Below are 19188 nucleotides of genomic sequence, written 5' to 3' on the forward strand. Positions count from 1 at the left end.
TGGCAACAAGGGATTCAGCTGTTGCTCCCCACCCGTGTATGCGAACATCCCATGAAGAAACAAATTTTCAATTTTTATACACATCGCCTCGTAGATAGTTGGGAAATAATCTGTTTTTGCCAAATTCGCCTTGCACCGAGTGTCGCTGTGTCGCACTGACCCTTTTCGACACTGCTCGTCCGCCGATCGATCGCATCGAACCCGTATTAATCGTCCGTCCGCACGAGCCGCGATCGAGAGCACCGACCGAGCATCGCGGCCGCTGCCGTCGTCGGACGGTAATTAACGATGTGACCGTCCGATGCGAAACAAGAACGAGATGAAGAGGGCCAGAGTGGAGGTGCCGGGGGCCCCCGCCGAGGACGAGGATGGCGTGCAGATCAGCCTGGCGCCCTACCTGCAGACGTACCTGGCGAACGGAGGCCGCGGCTCGGACGGCTCCCAGCGCCGCCTCTCCAGCTGCCTGCCGACCCTGTTCGAGAGGGCCTCGGACACGTGGTGGGACCCTCGTTTCGACTCGGAGGTGCTCGAGGGCCAGTTCTGGCGCAGCTCCTTCCCGCAGATCCGCGAGCGCTTCCAGTTGTGCCTGGCCTACCTCTTCCTCGGCTCCCTCCTGTGGATGGGCTACTTCGGGGTGGTTCGCACGCCCCACTGGCTCGTCATCCTACCCGTGCTGGGCCTCGTGCTGCTCATGCTGGCAGCCGCGTTCGCCCTGTCGCGCAACCAGCACTTTCAAGGCCACTACCAGCTCGTCTCGGCCGTCGTCATCCTCTCCTCGTGCCTCTTCTCGCTGCTCTTCATCGTACCCGAGGCTCGAGAGCTGGCCGTCGACCTCACCCCCGTCGGCCTCTTCTCCCTCTGCGTCGAACTGCTGCTCATCCTCTACACGATGGTGCCGCTGCGGCTGCACGCCTGCGTCCTCATCGGCGTTGGATACTCACTGGCCTTCGAGGCCCTCACTGTCTACTTCATCCGGCCCGACGCCGCTACCGTCGTCTCGCACGTCATCCTCCACGTCTGCATCCACATCATCGGCATCCACATCCTCGTGATGACCACGGTCCGCATGCGAGGCACCTTCGTCAAGGTGGGACAGTCGCTGCTCGTGCGCCAGCAGCTCGAAAACGAGAAGCAGCTCAAGGAGAAAATGATCCTCTCCCTCATGCCTTCAAAGGTCAGTATTGGCTTGTCTTACCACCGGGTTTTTGTACCAATGTTTAAAAAAATGTGGACAATTGATAAAGAGACTTCGCTGTTTTTTTTTTTGCTAAATAAAAACCTGAGGACCCTGGTAGCTTCCAAAGAGTAAAATCGCACTTATCTTCAAGGCTCTCAACTTCATCGTTCCAAAGGTGCGCATATCTTGCAAATCGCACCGATATACAGTGCCCGTCAGGCGTCGGTAAAGTGGCTACACATGGGAATTAAATGAGATTATCGCTCAAAAGCTACCCCGACGCTAGGATTCAATTTCTTGACTGTTCATCTGATTCACTTTTCTGACCCCCAGCATATTCTGAAGATAAAAATCAACCAATCGTGCAATTAAATCATTCCCGTTTTTTAACCATTGACCGTCTGTTTCTAAATTTTTAAGGCGTGTTGCTTGCGCTTGCGGCAACATTGCATCCCATATATTTAGTGAAAAATTAATGTGGCGTTTTTTGAGCCATTCCAAATTTAATAAGAATAACAAAAAGCAAAATATTTTGACTTCGAAAAAGATTTTTCGGATTCATAAATTGGACCATCTGAATTAAAAATCTGCAACTATCGGCCTTGTGCAGGAACAAATTCGATCTTTTGTCAATTAAAAAATATCTTTACAAAATAAAACTTATGAATCTGAATCTGAATATATTCCCAATGAATCACTGAAATTTTTAAAATCGATTTGCTCTAAAAATCGCAGGGTTTTTTATAATTTGTCGTGTAGTCCATTTTTTGCAATTATTTTAAAGAATTTGTGAATGTCCTTGACTTGAGTTAAGGGTAGTTCAAAAATTAAGGTGAAGTAGAGGGCAGAAACAACAATTTTGAAGAATTTTTCTACCAGAAGTATAATTTAAAATTTTGTATTCCACAATTTTTTCCTTTCCTTTCTCACTGATTGTGAGCTCAAAACACGTGTTTTAAATTTGAAACCATTCAACCCACTTTTAAAACTGTCTAAATTGGTTTCATAAGTCTGATAAAAAAGTGTAAAAATCTGTTTAGCAACTGAAATAGCGACCGTAAATATGAATTAAATATATAGAGGTCTCGGCCAGCCGCGCCGCGCCAGCCGGCAAATTTTGGGTCACGTGGGCAGCCGCCGTGAATCTGGCTAATAAGCTGCGCCAGAAACGCCAGCCGCCAGTAAAAAAGGGTTAGAAATGGAATAGTGCAGGAGAAAAAAATTAAAAAAAGCACAGTCAAACTTCACGTTTAAAATATTGCCAGCCACGCCAGCCGCCACCACTGGACAAAAAATCGGCTAAGCCGGTCCCACCAGCCGCCGCCTTAAATCTCGCGGCTGAGACCTCTCGTTAAAAAAAAACTAAATACATTTTAGTAAATAAATAATGGTTCTAGGTGGCCGAGTGGCTGCTCAAGGAGGGGCACAGCGAGGAGGACGAGACCCTGGAGGACGAGGGCGGCTCGATCCTGCGCAAGGTATCGACGCCGCGGACCTCCAACCCCGGCGACATCCGCTCCCTCTTCAGGCCGTTCAACATGCACTGCATGGACAACGTGTCCATCCTGTTCGCGGACATCGTTGGCTTCACGCGGATGAGCTCAAACAAGACGGCCGAGCAGCTGGTCAGCCTTCTGAACGACCTCTTCGAGCGGTTTGACGACCTGTGCGCGCGGCACGGCTGCGAGAAGATCTCGACGCTGGGCGACTGCTACTACTGCGTGTCCGGCTGTCCGCTGCCCCGACCCGACCATGCTGCCTGCTGCGTCGAGATGGGCCTTTCGATGATCGTGGCCATCCAGGCCTTCGACCGAGACCGCAACGAGGAGGTCAACATGCGCGTTGGCGTGCACACGGGCACCGTCCTCTGCGGCATCGTCGGTACCCGTCGCTTCAAGTTCGACGTCTGGTCCAATGACGTCACCCTGGCGAACCGCATGGAGTCCACCGGACAGCCGGGAAAGGTGCACATTTCCGAGGCCACTAGCAAGTACCTCAACGATATGTACGTCTTGAAGGAAGGGGACCAGGTCCAAGGTGTGTCTTTTACGTATTTATTTTTCCACTCTTGTTGAAATATGATTTTATTTTAGGTTTGAAATAAATCTTGTTGACATCCTGTTGGCGTCACATTAGCAGTCCCATGTCTCACCATAAAACTGCCTCCTTTTTAGTTGTGGCTTCTTAAAAAGGCGATTTTTTTTTCAGAGAATCATAATTTTGGCCTGGATTGAGGATATTTTAAAAATTGGCACTGAAAATTATCCACATTTGACCAAGGTCACAAAAATCGAGTCAATTTTTCAAAACAAACTGGCAAACCCAAGTTTATAAAATTTCGAAAATTTGAAATATCTGATATTTTGTTATTTTTCGTTTTTTTTTTAATTCCAACCTCATTCTGCCAATTCTCGAAATGAGGTAATGCTAAGTCAGAAAATTTCAAAACCCTGCGTTTTATATTTTAATTGCAACCTGTTTTCTCCAACTATGCCTAAAAAGTATCATTTATTTTGTCAGCCTTTAATATTAATAATGTATATCGCTTAATCGTTGCAGATATGAAGACTTATTTCATAGTAAACAGAAAAGCCGACCTCTCGCCGAGGAGACACCAAGGAATCTCGCCAGCACCACCAACAAGGTCGACCCTGAAAGCGACCTCCCTTCCGAGCATACTCGACTCGGAACAAGAGATGGACGAGGAGCCTCTTGAGGAAATCAAAGCGCTCACTCCCCAATCTCTTCCAGAAGAAAATCAAGAAGAGACAACCTTTTGGAAATGTATTCCCTCATTTTTTTATTACCGCCACTTCTGACTTCAATCCGTTATTTATTATTTCAGGGCCTGCAAAATCGAAATCTCAAGATAAGCTGACAAATGCTAAAAATCCTGTGACTATATCTCCCACAAAAAGTGTAAGATCTCGGATTTGAAATAAATTAAAACGGATTTAATAATAACTTAAACTGTAGAAACAAAGTGGGAGTGAATTTGTGTCAACAAGTCCTGTCAGACAGCTCAAAGTACCAACCACAGAGGACCAGCTCAGCACAAGTCCCTCGATAAACAGTAGGAAAGACTCGGGCATCCGAAGTAACAGCAGGAGAAGCAGCATCCAGCAGCAGGTACTTTCCCGCGTCCAAGAGTCAATGTGCTGTCTTAAATCGCTGCTTTAGTAGACGCTCTTCGGTAGTGCTAAATGGTCCTCTAATTTCTTAGATTTACATGATGAATGGTTTGGCTCAGAATGATGTGATGGGGCACCGAGTCAGCGGCTACTACACTTCCAGCCAGGATTCTATTGCAGATCCTGATGGAGGTAGGTGTTAATTTATGCTATTACAGGCTATTTTTTCTCCACCACCTTTCAAGAAATCAAGGCAATTTGTTGACATTTTTTACCATAAATAACGCTATTGAATTGTAGCGAAAAAAATGACATATTTTCAGTATTTTTTTTCCGGCCCACTCTTCGATTATATAAAATTGAGAAAGAAATAATTAAAGCTTCTCATTAAATGCAGCAATGAATCTTGCAGAAAAAATCAAAATCGAAGACACCGAGTTCCAGTGGAACAAAATCCGCAAGTTGTCGGACCTGCAGATGATCCGGTGCGTGCAGGAGCACTCGATCGACCCCAACGACGCGTGTTACTTCTCGAAGAAGCCGCTGAACCGACTGACCCTGTTTTTCAAAGACGCGCCCATGGAGCGGGACTACCGCATGCTGGCGCACTGCGCGGACACGTCCAAGATCACGGCGCCAAACACGCTGGCCTCGGCCAGGCTCAACACATATCTCGACCTGATGGTGGCGCTTCTCGTCTTTTCGCTCATGGCAATCGGCCTGAGCGCCCTCTTCGGCTTCCAGCACACCGCATTCGTCATCACGCTCGCCCTGGCCGCCGCCATCTGCTTCTCGGTGCTCACCTGGGGCGCCTTCCGGCTCATCTGTCCCAAGCGACCGGCGCTCTGTTGGTATCCATGGCATGTTTTCGGCGCCGTGGTGCTCAGCCTGCCGGCGCTGGCTGTGCTCACCAACTTCCATTGCAACTCGCTCTTCTCGGCCCAGGTGAAGTGTTACTCCTTCTTGATGTACTATCCGGTTTTTATTTTTCAAGTGAATTTATTTTTTTCTTTTGGTCATGGAAAGTGATTTTTACAGCTTTATTTTACGAGTCTCAGCACGACAGTGAAATAAAGAAATTTAAAAGTTGCGTTGAACATTGAATGGACATGAAGGGTCATTTTTAAAAAATATCCGGATGTTTTACGGGATTTTGAAAATCAGCACCATAATTTTAAATATCTGAAACGCCCCTCAGAAGTGGTCTCAATGTGAGTGTGAACTTAAGTGAAAATTCCAAGGTAGTGCTCAGCTTCTTTTTCGAAAAATTCAATTTTTAATTTTAAAAAAAAATCGCAAATGTTGTGAACGCCAAATCTTGGGTTCTAAGGGTCAGAAATGCAAAAACTGTGCACCGTTCGACTTGCCTTGACTTCCCCTGGTGAGCTGATAGGTTTTTGGGTGCTCAACACCTATTTTTCGCCTTTCATCCCTTGAGTCGGAAAGTCAATATTGTAACTCGTCGCAATATTTTCTTCTTTTATATATGCCTTGAATATGAAGTATTTGACACTCCTGCCATTTCAAGGCTCAAAGCACGATCCAGTGATGCACGAAAATTGTTTAAAAACTCTTTGATTTTGACTCAAATAACCATTTAAAACCGACCTTTTTCAAAGAACGATCTTAAATTAAACTCCTATTAAAAATAAAGTGTAAAATTCACAGTCTAGTTTTTGCTAACTTTATTTCAAATCATCATCTTGTGTTGATAAAGTTTTCAACCAAAAATGCTTTATAAATCATTATTCAAATGCTCAAAAAGGGATAAATTCAAACTGGTTCAGATTATTAGTTTTGTTGTGTTGGATTAATTGACTTATAACGAAAAAGGACACGTAAATTATTCATACAGACTAGATTCATTTATTTTAATTTTGTAATTTCCAAAGTTTATTTCGTTGAAAATTACGCGTAAAGTTTTCCTAATTTGAACAAATTTGGTTCAGGAAAACATGCAAGCAGCCAATAGGAAAAATGCGCATCATTAAAATTTAAGACATACACCATGCGAATTTTGGATTGGTGATTTCGTTTCAAAAAGGGATTTCGCTTGTCTGAATAATTTACGTGTCCTATTTCGTAATAAGCCAATAAATAATCCAATGCAACGTTACAGTCTCTTTGTTTTATATAATATTCATTATTTTGTTGAACTCTGCTCAGGTGGTGCAGCCGTACTGCCTGCTCATGCTGGTCGCCTTGGTCCACTTCTGCAACTTCACGCAGCTCAACTGCTGGATGAAGAGCGCGATTGCCGCCGTCATGGCCGCCACTTTTCTCGCCCTGGTGGCGCACAGTCCTGGCTGCGACCTGAACGCTGCCGCCTTCAACTCGACGGCTGGTGCCAACTTCACTGACGTGGAGGATGGGCAGAGGGTCCTCGGCTCGGCCGAGCAGCTCTTCAGGCAGGAGGTGTACGTAGACGTCTTCCTGCTGCTGCTGCTGATCGTTCTGCTCAACCGCGAGTTCGAGATAAGCTTCCGGCTGAGCTTCCACGGCAACGCGTTGGCCGCCACCGACCGCGCCAGAGTGCAGGCGACCAAAAACCAGGTTAGTCATGTTTTAAGCAATCTGCTTTCTTTTGAATTAAATTAAAGCACGTGAAATTCAGGTCTGACAATGAGGCAGTATATTGATCCATTTTTTGTCAATTCAGCGATTTCAGACGTCTGAATATCTAAAAATAATTAACGTCCGCGTTAGAAGCTGTTTTCAAATTCAATTAGAGTAAAAACTATTAAAATGAAATAACCAACATTGTACTGACAGTTAACTAGAGAATAAATTTTCAGATATTTAGGGGATTTCTTCTCTTTTTAGGAAATATGTTAAGAAATTTTTGACAGTAAAGCTAAAAATAAAGAAGGAATGGCTATACAACTCCGGTTTTCTTGTTAAAAATTTTCCTAATTCAGAAAATCCGTAATTTTAGGGTTTATAATAATATTTATGCTATTTTTCGCAACTTGGCTTTTTTATTTCGAAATCCTTGATTTTGTCTTTTCTTAAAATTAAATCAATTTCTCCCCACCTTTTAAAATTAGTTCCAGGACTAGTAGCTTTTAAATTCCATCTTGAAGCGCATTTATTACGGGAATTTGGAAAAAAATAGGTAAAAATGACAGACTGACAAATCTTCAAACCTCTGTTTGAGCGTGGCTATTTTAAGTCCTAAAATTGCGTCATTCGTGCTCATTTGATAACTAGAAGTAAATCAGAGACACAGAAAAATACTCTTTTAAATTTCAAACTAAAGTTATCAAAGGATTAATGATTATTCTCTTGAAAAACATTGAAAGATCTTCATCTCTATTGATAATCTTTCACGTGCCATGTTCGTTTCCGGGAAAACACTGGAAAAATAGGGGTTTCGCAGTTTTTCTACCACGTGTTATTTATCACCACTTTTTTTACCAATTTCTCGCGAAAGAATTGCAAGAAATTAATTTTTTAATTTTTTTTCTAACCAAAATTATAAATTTGTAGGTGTGAAAATTAAGTTAATAAATGCTCTTTGGCAGAGTTTTTGTGTAAACCTATAGCCCAAGTCAAATGACTAACAAATTCTTCTAATGATGCTCGCAAGAACCAGTTTTTGTCACCCTAATTGTTCTTTCTGCATATATTAACTCCCTTCTGATGCTTTCGCTTCAGGTGGACTGGCTGCTGCACAACATCATTCCGCGGCACGTGGCCGAACAGATCAAGAGCAAAGCCATGTATTCAGAAAACCACCGGCAGGTGGGCATCCTGTTCGCGTCGATCGTGAACTTCAACGAGATGTACGACGAGTCGTACCTGGGCGGGCGCGAGTATTTGCGCGTTCTCAACGAGCTGATCAGCGACTTCGACGAGCTGCTGCACAAGAGCGAGTTCAAGAACGTGGAGAAGATCAAGACGATCGGCAGCACGTACATGGCGGCCTCCGGGCTGAACCCGAAACTGCGGGCGGCCAACGGCCACCAGCACCACCACCTGTTCGAGCTGGTCGAGTTCGCTCGGGCCATGCAACGCGTCGTGGCCGACTTCAACAAGGACCTGCTCGAGTTCAAGTTGGTGCTGCGCATCGGCTACAATCACGGCGACGTCACGGCCGGCGTCATCGGCACCACCAAGCTCTATTACGACATCTGGGGCGACGCCGTCAACATCGCCAGCCGCATGGATTCGACCGGCGTGCGCGAACGGATCCAGGTCGGCGAGTCGTGCCTGCCCGAGCTCGCCGAGCGCTATCAATTTGAACCCAGAGGATCCATCTACGTCAAGGGCAAGGACAACATGCGCGTCTTCCTGCTCAAGGACGAGGACAGCTGACTGCCGAAACATTCCCCCAAATAATATTCGTTTCGAAACGCGGTTGATCTTTTTTACATTACTCGGCAATGTCTCGCGGTGTGTCTAGTATTAATCGAGGATGCTGAGCTTTGGTCCAATGGGATTGTCCGGAATTTTAGATCCGGAATTTGTCCAATGTTAATGACACAATTTTATTATTATACCAGAAAATCATTCTAGACATTCTGCTGGTTTTTGTGATGATATTCACTCTGTAAACTCTACTTGGCGTTGTTTTATTTCATTATTTTCCAGAAAAGTCCTTGAATATTATATTTTGGCTCTAAAATGCAAATATAGCCCAGATTTCTTTTCGAGGGAAAATTCTAAAAATATATCTTATGGGTTAACCAAAAGCCCTTCCGTGAAAATTCAAGTTTTTCTCTGAATGTAAAAAATGACTCACCAATCGATCTGTCGTACCAATCTTTGCTGTGGACCAAATTTCATTAAAATTTATCTACAATTGAATTTTTAAATAAATTTTTAAATTTGAATCATTTTTTTCAGAGCCACGTAAATCACAAAAAAATTTGAATCTTGAGCCTTCAAAGAAATAGCGAATTCCGCAATTTTGGACAAACTCCATTTGGACTGGACAAGGTGACCCACATTCGTAGCAAATCGCTCTGGGAATAAGGTTCCTCAAAATGTGTGACAATATGAACCCAAAAAATAAAGATGTATTAGTTTGATTTCAAAGTGCCATTGTCGTTTGTCAAGAAATTGTGATCTATTCGGGGCCTTTTTTACTCATGGCCTGTCTTATGTGCATCGTATTGCCGGCTGCAGTGTGTGCCACTCTGATTAATTTTCACGCTCTCTGCAGCCAATTTGAGACGTGCTTGAGATTTTCCAAATTTTTCGTTTCACGTCGGAAAAAGATCTAATGCGCACGCACGCGTTTTCAACATTCCTCTTTATTCTTTGTTGATATTTAGTTTGCTTAATTAAAGACGATACATTTGCCCTCTCCCATACAATCTCTTGCCATGTAATTATGCGACTCTGAATTCTAATTGGAATTTTGTGATTATAAAATTAAGATCACCAAGCAAAAACGTAATTATTATTACTATTATGATAATACTATACATAATCTTTTTAATGATATTCCAGAATTTACCTGATATTGACAAAAACGTACTTGTGATTGGAATTAATGGATAAATGTTTGTTGCCTTATTATTACATATATATTATGTATATGTCATTGTTGTCGAAAATATGGTTATAATTATACAAATGGCAACTGCATCTGTTTATGGCGGTGCCCTTTAATTTGCAGCTGTCATTTTTTATTCACCTGTTTTATTACTGAGCGAAGTTATTGAAAACACTTTACGTGTGTGCTGTACTGAGCTGATTACAAAATTATTAAATTGCTGACTTTTTAACATTACACGAGGAAATATATATTTAACTTTTTGTGAGGAAGAATGCTACTTTTTTATTGAAAGAATTAAAATATCCTAATTATACACAACGTTAATATTTTCATGCAATAGCGAGCGCGCATTTTGATTTGAACGACGTTTTTGTTTCCGGTGATTTGCGCGCGTGAGTTTGGCAGATTTTTTTCAATTCGTTTGAAATATGGCAAAATATCTGGCAGTATATGAACTCAAAGCGAGCTGACGGCGTGGGAATGAATATTTATTTTCATTTTTAATGTTAAAACAAACAAGCTAAGCACACACGGGCATTGGATTTGTTTCCGTGTGCGCTGATCCCCTTTGGCAGATTTGAGGGGCTGCCAATTTTCTATTAATTTGAAAAGGTTGAAAATATCTGTTTTAAACGAGTTAAAGGAAATTAAAATAAAGCTTGCCACCGATGGACTCGCTTTTTGATCAACTAAAACTATAAGAGCGGACTAGTGATAAAAATGATAAAATTCATGACGTCCAAATAATGCACTCATTACCAGAAAGATCAACATACGCTTGAAGAAATCTTGCCAGCTTCGCCACTTTACTCTCCGAGATTTACCTCTCTCCCACAAAATTTCACATGCGTAAAATTCAATCTTCAATTCTACTCTATAGTATCACAAACACTAATAGGAAAAATTCCGTGTATCTTTTTGATGACCCTATTTTAAAATGGTCGCATAAATAAAAAAAAAACACTCGGAAGGTCCAAGTCAGAGCCAATTGTCCAGGCAAATGGTTTGCGGCAAGGCCATTGCATTTTTCCTTTTCTTTTTATCTTTTCATTAGCAGACATATAAACTCACTTCTAGAAAAGGTGACATATGTTAAACTCATCCTCTATGCTGATGACATGGCTTTCAATTTCCAATCATTTGGAGGATCTTTACACTTTTACTAATATGCTATTTAATGGAGAGGAAATTAGAACTAAATTTTCAAAAATATAAAATCGATAAGTTCAGAAATGGAGGGCGTGGTAGGCTTGGGAAGTCTGACTCTTTTGTGCTAAATGATGAGAAAATTGAGTAAGTCTCCGAGTTCAATTATTTAGGAGTCACGCTCCAATCCTCTGGCCGCTCATTTTCGAAACATATTTTGAAAAAAGCTAGAGCAGCAATTTTCGCCACGGCTAAAATGACCTGCTTCCTCTCAAAGTCATCTGTTAACACGGCCGTAAAGCTTTTTGGTCTTGCAATCGCGCCTATCGCGAGCTATGGTGTTCAGGTATATTATTATTATATTGAAATTGCACCTGCGATACAATTCTGCTGGACAAAAAGTAAAAAATTGCCACGCGTTTGCCTGTTTCACAACTTCAATTATTATATTGCATAGAGAGGAAATTAAACGGCGCTCTCCCACATTTTTCTATTAAATGACGCACACCTTTTGTTTTCATTTCAAATGCAATTTAAATAAGAGAATTGAGAAATATTAGAAAAAGATCAGTCTGAACATCCTGGAAAATTACGAAAAGGAAATTAAATTAACAGACGGGGTTTAAAAGGAATAAAATCGTGAATCTGATAATTTTCAATTATACTGAAGCAAATGCGTGCTAGTGATTTGGAACCTGATTGTTTTGGCAAGGAGAAATGATCTGCTTTGCAATATTCTTTTGGGCTCTACACAGCCTCTCAGTCGTCACTGGGGTGAGAATAAGTCGCACTTTCTTGATTTTGAATTATGAGATAAACGAGCTCTTCTTTACTTTTATTTCCCTAATAAAGATAGAAACCAAAGCAGCAACATGCACTGCGAATTGCTCACAATACAGGAGAACTCAAAAGGTTCGCTAACAATACATGATTTAAACTTGAATTTAATTTACAAAAAAAAAAAATACAAAACAGAACTTCATCGAAACCAGCAATCCAGAGGGTATGTATATGTTCAAATACGTTTCGGTTTTATTTTCTTACTGTTGCAATGTTTTCCAGATTTCATATCAATCACAGATAGTTTTGTTATATATATTTTTAATTGGAAACAGAGACTAAACTTTATGACCGTAAGGCTTGATGTCGGAGTTTTTAAAAGAAAATAAATTCATGATGGCCATCAAAAAAGAATTCAAATGTGGCCACTTGCTTTACTCAGGAACTACAAAAGTCAGCTAAATATTTGAAATATATTAATTTTGATTGGTTGGAATAACACAAGCATGATTAATTTAGGTTACTTTCGAGGAAGCTGTGATTGCTTGCACGAAACGCAAAATGCATCTTGTCTCGATAAATGACGGAGAAAAACACAGAAAATGCTTTATAGAAAGATCTAAGACAGTTTGGACTCCCATGTTATTAAACATGCAAGGTGAGTGTCGAGCCGTAAATATTTGAAAAAAATTATTTTTCTTGTGGGGTAAAACAGATGTATCCAAAACTATTTTGTTTTGGACAAGTGGAATGGCAGAGGGCAGATCATCGACCTGCAAAAATGCTGCATACTCCTGGTGCGCCGTTAACAGGAGCGTAATCCAGCCAACGGCATTTGCACTTCCGAAGGAAAGATCAAGTAAAAAATGCTTGGCATTTGATGTCACTACCGGATTTTTGGACAGACGCAGTTGCACCGATAAAGTTGGGTTTATTTGCGAGGTATAGTTTTAATATGCTAATTTGAAACACACTCACTAACTTTACGCACTTTTTGTAGTATCAATGCATTAATCCGGTGTGTCCTCAAGAAAGCTTCTGCCTTAGAGACGTAAAATGTTTTTATTTTTAATGCTTTTTTTGAGCACAACGAACATCCCTATTGCAGTCCAAATTGTTTACAAAAAACAACAAGCTCTTAAGTACGTTATATTTAATTAATTGATTTGTTTAAAATAAATTGGAGATGATGCTTGAAGATGGTAATATCTACGGGAGTTGGCTTCAATTGACGTTGGGTGGGGAAAAGTTCGCATATCTCTTTGGAAATGAAAAGGTGTATAAAATTTACTTACATGAGATTTTAATTTTAAACATTTCTCTTCAGATGACCTGGTCAGAGAATTTTAGGTTCTGCTGCAAGATAGGAATGAAACCTATTAGACTCAGTGACGAATTTTTAGACACAATGAATAGCAATAAATATCCCCTGAGTATGAGCAGCAATTTTTTCAAAATACACCCAAGTCCAATTCAGGCTATATGCCATTTTTCAGCTGCGTCCTTTTATTGGACAGCGGCGACTCGACAAGGGTGCATAGGACACTACAAATTCTGCTCCCATGACAATTTAGGTCCGTGGGATTCACATGACACACTTTGGCAGCAAGTTAATCCAGAAGAAACGGGTTCTTGCCTGGTGCTTAAACAAACAGGATTTGATGTACCACCCTTTGAACTTTTTCAAATATCATGCCAATCTCGTCTAATTAATTCTGCGTGCGAAATGAGAAATAGCAGCGTCACCGACGTTATTTCAAAAACCACTCGAGATCAAGCAGTATATTTTTGTAGAGTCAATTCTTAATTAATCAATCATACAAATTCCAGCTTAAGCCTGAAGAGTGCTCAAAGATTCCTTCATGCGAGAAGATAATATGTGTTCCTGATGTAGTTAAATCAAGTGTAACTTGATATAAAAAGTCTTATACTATTTTATATTTGAAAGGAAAAAAGACTCGTGTTTGAAGCCAATGGAAATCCCATCATGCCACGTATAATAAAATTGCACTGATTAAAAACGCAATGGCACCTGCTCTTTCATCCAACAGAACCAACGTTGCTCGGTGACTGGGTTAAATCATGCCATAATTATTACGTAATACCCAAAGTAAAGGTGAGTTTTCCTCCAAGATTTTAGCAAGTCTATTTTGGAATCAATTTTCAGCTCTCGTGGAATGATGCTATTGCGTATTGTTGCGGGCTTGGATTAAAATTGGTGTCGGTGTACTCACACGAAAAGCAACTCTGTCTATTAGACGTTTTACAAAAGAGTATTAAATTGACTAAAACTAATGACCTTTATATCAACTTCTCTACACAGAACTAGATATTCCGTTTTGGACATCAGGCACTGATAACTCTTGTCCAGGCGTTTTTAGGCATGTTTCTAAAACTATATATAGAGCTCATCTTGAGGAAAATTTCCAATTGTCTGCTCTCTTTGTTAACCTGCGCAGATGGTGTTCTGGAGAAGTGTTGGATTTTTTAAAACCGAGTTTGGAATGGCTAAAAAACGAGCCAAAATCGAATAACTCCTGCGTGTTTGTGAAAAATAGCGATGTTAATGGTATTTTCATGGCAAAATGCAATACAATAATGTTCTTCATACATTTACAAGGGCCTCTACTTGGTGCAACAAACTGCAAAAACAAGTTACAATTTATTTGTGAGGTATTATTAGTTGGTCACTTTATATATATGGCAATAAAATTATTGATTTCTCGTAAGACACGACCTCCAAGTTATGGGAATATTTTATCTTCAATTACCGATGAATGCAAGGCAGTGAACAAGCTGAGCAACAGTATATTTCAATATTTAATATTTATTTTGCCATTTTAAAATGTTTTATTATTTCACATTTTCAGGAGAAATCAATTTATTTAATATCGACAACATCAATAGGTTTTCATTTAAAATGAAGGTAGTTTAATTATTGTTTTAATTGCTCTGCCCTGAACATATATGTATTATATCAACAGTGTCACATGTTGTGTGTTGCAGAGTTGACTACAGTGGTAAGTTTTCAAATTACTTGTAATATAATTCTTATTAATTTTCATGCACAGATATATGGCGGGGAAAATTTTTGGGTGGACAACTTGCTGAAATATTTGCGACGTGTTGCATCCTTTCAAATTAGTGTGCCTGGGCGGGGATACGATATACGTGAGTATATTGATTGTTATATGTTTTGTAAATCGCTTTTGATATAATGAATATCGAACATACTGAAATATATAGCACAGCTCACTTCAGACAATCTAAATGAAAAGGTGGCGGATCAGTTTGGTGGATTCGATAATTTGCTAGCTTTTGTTGCAAGTTCATCAAAACGGAGTACAGCACACAACTCGGAAGACAAAACAAAAATAGAGTTCTTGGAAAAGTTTGAGTCATGTGGACTAATAGGTGAATGATTGTTTATATTTATTTACAAAAACTGAATTTGCTATTATTTAGTTCAAAAAGGACAAGCCGAATGTTTGTACATCTACGATTTTGTAAAATGCTTGACAAACGGATCTGAATATTTGTCGAGCATTTCGATATCCGATATTAGGTTTCAATATCAGATGGAGGAGAGCATCCACACTGTAACAATGTTGTTGAGCAAAATTTTTTACCTTCGTAATGTGAGCCACTCTTGCAGTCCTCTCCCATTCGTTATGAGGCGCAGCTGAATTCTGCGTGCACATTATTCAATGGACCATATGATCCACAGAGTACCGTGGATTACTGCACTTCTTTATGTAGGTTATTCCTTTTATTTTTATTTACCAACTAAATGGCTTTCCGCAGTCAACAACTTTCAACTAAAAGTTATGAAATCTGATTGGACTTTCTTCACTCAAGAAAATAACAATTTAGAAATTATCAGAGTAAGCGTGCCGGCCGAGCTTTAATACATTTCACGATTAATATATTATGTCTTAGAAATATTTCAACTATGGGTGCACCTATGTCAATGGAACACTACCGATGGCTACGACATACGCTCAGTTTGAAGAATATTACTATCTGATGAATGGTTTGGGCTCTTCAAATATTTATCTTATAGTATTTCGTACAAATTCACAATTCGAAGGAACCGATTTCAACCTGCTGTGGGACGAGGCAATTGTCACTGGCGGTGGCGAGCTGCGCTGGTGCCGCGAACCCAACACGTCCATTCCGGCATCATTGCAATCCGGCCTGGAACTTGTCGGACAATTACCGTTCTTTTTGGTTTCTTTAGCTGGCCCAAAGCCCAACTTTCACGCTGTGCCTCTGGACTCGAATATGGGCATTTATTTGTATTGCGTACTCGACACTGAGTTTGTAAAGATGTGTCAAGGGATAAGTTTCTTGGCAAAATAGTGGACTACCTGTGTTAAGAAACGTAGTTGGAGCAAAAAAATGGTTTTGAGACAATTAGATTTAAATGGTTTAAGTTGGTTTAAAACATATGTTGTTTGCAGCACAAATTAAGTAATTAATTCCAGCTTTTGATTTGCGTTTTTTGCCTTTCTCGATTTTTGCTTTTACTTTGCTTGATGTTATAGTATAGATAATTTAAAAAAAACTTATTGTGAGTGGCTCCACTCTTTTTTCTTAAATTTAAATATTAAACCTGTGTGTGTATTTCTTTCTTTGTCTTAAATATAATTTATCTTGGGATAAAGGGACCATAAATAATTAAAATTGTATTTTTATTAATCTAATCATCAAATTATAAAAAAGTGAATGCCATTCTAAAAGGAAAAACTTTTTAAACAATTGAGTATCTGATATCTCTTTTAGGACTTTTTTAAGCTCATGAGTTGCGTAGTAAACTTATGCTTATTTCACAATCTATGCAATAAACCTTAACATCAGTTCGGAGGCTCGTACACGTACAGTTTCCAACTCAAAATCGAAAATTTAGTTTGTCTAGCGAGAGTGCGGCTAATGGGCAGAGCATAATTGGGCAGTTGCAAAGAATTTGGAGCCTCCAATTACATCTGTACATAATTGAATAAATAATACGGGTGGGAAAGTAATTGCATTTCATTCGTACAATATTTATTTACTCCCCAATTTCCCGTTCATGTGACTGAAAAATTCTAACTGATAAATTGTTCTATTTTATTGACAATACATGAATATCTTCTAGTGCTTTGCGCGGGTCGCGGGTATGAAGGTTGAACCCGCAAAACCCGCACCAAACCCGCGGGTGTGGGTCCAGATTTTGCAAATCCAATATGGCTTTGCGGGTGCGGGTTGGCGTAGTGCGGGTTGACTCAGCAAACCCGCAACTTTTTTGTAATTCTAATAGCACCAACAACAGACCCTCCTGCCAGCACCAAAAACAGAAAAAACGGCCCCTCCTGCTAGTACCAAAAAATGACCCCTCTGCACCAAAAAATGACCCCTATAAACCAAAAAATGACCCCTATACACCAAAAAGTGACCCCTATACACCAAAAAAATGACCCCTCTGCACCAAAAAGTGACCCCTATGCACCAAAAAGTGACCTCTATGCACCAAAAAGTGACCCCTATGCTGAAAAAAGTGACCCCTCTGCACCAAAAAGTGACCCCTATGCACCCATAGGGAGGGGGTCATTTTTTTCCATAGGGAGGGGTCATTTTTTTCCATAGGGAGGGGTCATTTTTTTCCATAGGGAGGGGTCATTTTTTTCCGAAGGGAGGGGTCATTTTTTCCCTAGGGAGGGGTCATTTTTTTCCATAGGGAGGGGGTCATTTTTTTCCCTAGTGAGGGGTCATTTTTTTCCATAGGGAGGGGTCATTTTTTTCCGAAGGGAGGGGTCATTTTTTTCCATAGGGAGGGGTCATTTTTTCCCTAGTGAGGGGTCATTTTTTCCATAGGGAGGGGTCATTTTTTTTCCATAGGGAGGGGTCATTTTTTTCCATAGGGAGGGGTCATTTTTTTCCGAAGGGAGGGGTCATTTTTTCCCTAGGGAGGGGTCATTTTTTCCATAGGGAGGGGTCATTTTTTTCCATAGGGAGGGGTCATTTTTTCCCTAGTGAGGGGTCATTTTTTTCCATAGGGAGGGGTCATTTTTTTCCGTAGGGAGGGGTCATTTTTTCCATAGGGAGGGGTCATTTTTTTCCATAGGGAGGGGTCATTTTTTCCATAGGGAGGGGTCATTTTTTTCCATAGGGAGGGGTCATTTTTTTCCATAGGGAGGGGTCATTTTTTTCCATAGGGAGGGGTCATTTTTTTCCGAAGGGAGGGGTCATTTTTTCCCTAGGGAGGGGTCATTTTTTTCCATAGGGAGGGGGTCATTTTTTTCCCTAGTGAGGGGTCATTTTTTTCCATAGGGAGGGGTCATTTTTTTCCGAAGGGAGGGGTCATTTTTTCCCTAGGGAGGGGTCATTTTTTCCATAGGGAGGGGTCATTTTTTTCCATAGGGAGGGGTCATTTTTTCCCTAGTGAGGGGTCATTTTTTTCCATAGGGAGGGGTCATTTTTTTCCGAAGGGAGGGGTCATTTTTTCCCTAGGGAGGGGTCATTTTTTCCATAGGGAGGGGTCATTTTTTTCCCTAGGGAGGGGTCATTTTTTCCATAGGGAGGGGTCATTTTTTTCCATAGGGAGGGGTCATTTTTTTCCATAGGGAGGGGTCATTTTTTTCCATAGGGAGGGGTCATTTTTTCCGAAGGGAGGGGTCATTTTTTCCCTAGGGAGGGGTCATTTTTTTCCATAGGGAGGGGTCATTTTTTCCATAGGGAGGGGTCATTTTTTTCCATAGGGAGGGGTCATTTTTTTCCATAGGGAGGGGTCATTTTTTTCCATAGGGAGGGGTCATTTTTTTCCGAAGGGAGGGGTCATTTTTTCCCTAGGGAGGGGTCATTTTTTCCATAGGGAGGGGTCATTTTTTTCCCTAGGGAGGGGTCATTTTTTCCATAGGGAGGGGTCATTTTTTTCCATAGGGAGGGGTCATTTTTTTCCATAGGGAGGGGTCATTTTTTTCCATAGGGAGGGGTCATTTTTTCCGAAGGGAGGGGTCATTTTTTCCCTAGGGAGGGGTCATTTTTTTCCATAGGGAGGGGTCATTTTTTCCATAGGGAGGGGTCATTTTTTTCCATAGGGAGGGGTCATTTTTTTCCATAGGGAGGGGTCATTTTTTTCCATAGGGAGGGGTCATTTTTTTCCGAAGGGAGGGGTCATTTTTTCCCTAGGGAGGGGTCATTTTTTTCCATAGGGAGGGGTCATTTTTTCCCTAGGGAGGGGTCATTTTTTCCATAGGGAGGGGTCATTTTGCTGAAAAAAGTGGCCCCTATGCTGAAAAAAGTGACCCTTCATCACCAAAAAGTGACCCTTATGCACCAAAAAGCGACCCCTCTGCACCAAAAAGTGACCCCTATGCTGAAAAAAGTGACCCCTCATCACCAAAAAGTGACCCCTATGCACCAAAAAGTGACCCCTATGCACCAAAAAAATGACCCCACTGCACCAAAAA

At 41.0% G+C, this 19188-nt stretch overlaps 1 protein-coding gene and 1 long non-coding RNA gene across 5 annotated transcripts; both read left to right on the top strand.

Moving 5' to 3' along the window:
* Positions 1-17: 17 nt before the first annotated feature.
* Ac13E (Adenylyl cyclase 13E) lies at positions 18-10086 on the top strand. Of its 4 annotated transcripts, none has more exons than XM_065480840.1 (9): positions 18-1174; positions 2575-3214; positions 3737-3961; positions 4023-4096; positions 4154-4306; positions 4401-4500; positions 4706-5253; positions 6475-6861; positions 7966-10086. In XM_065480840.1, exons 1-9 carry the CDS (start codon positions 302-304, stop codon positions 8623-8625), a joined length of 3660 nt encoding a protein of 1219 aa, XP_065336912.1. In that variant the 5' UTR covers positions 18-301; the 3' UTR covers positions 8626-10086. The 4 variants fall into 4 exon arrangements, with proteins under 4 accessions (XP_065336912.1, XP_065336914.1, XP_065336915.1 ...); XM_065480842.1 differs by having other exon boundaries at positions 4428-4500; XM_065480843.1 differs by having other exon boundaries at positions 4428-4500; positions 4721-5253.
* A 5458-nt stretch (positions 10087-15544) lies between these two features.
* Positions 15545-16368, top strand: LOC135938194 (uncharacterized). The gene is made up of 3 exons (XR_010574617.1): positions 15545-15624; positions 15680-15773; positions 15831-16368. It is a non-coding gene; the product is annotated as an uncharacterized LOC135938194 (long non-coding RNA).
* The last annotated feature ends 2820 nt before the right edge of the window (positions 16369-19188 follow it).

Source organism: Cloeon dipterum, chromosome 2, assembly GCF_949628265.1.
Source record: "Cloeon dipterum chromosome 2, ieCloDipt1.1, whole genome shotgun sequence".
Taxonomy (NCBI): domain Eukaryota; kingdom Metazoa; phylum Arthropoda; class Insecta; order Ephemeroptera; family Baetidae; genus Cloeon; species Cloeon dipterum.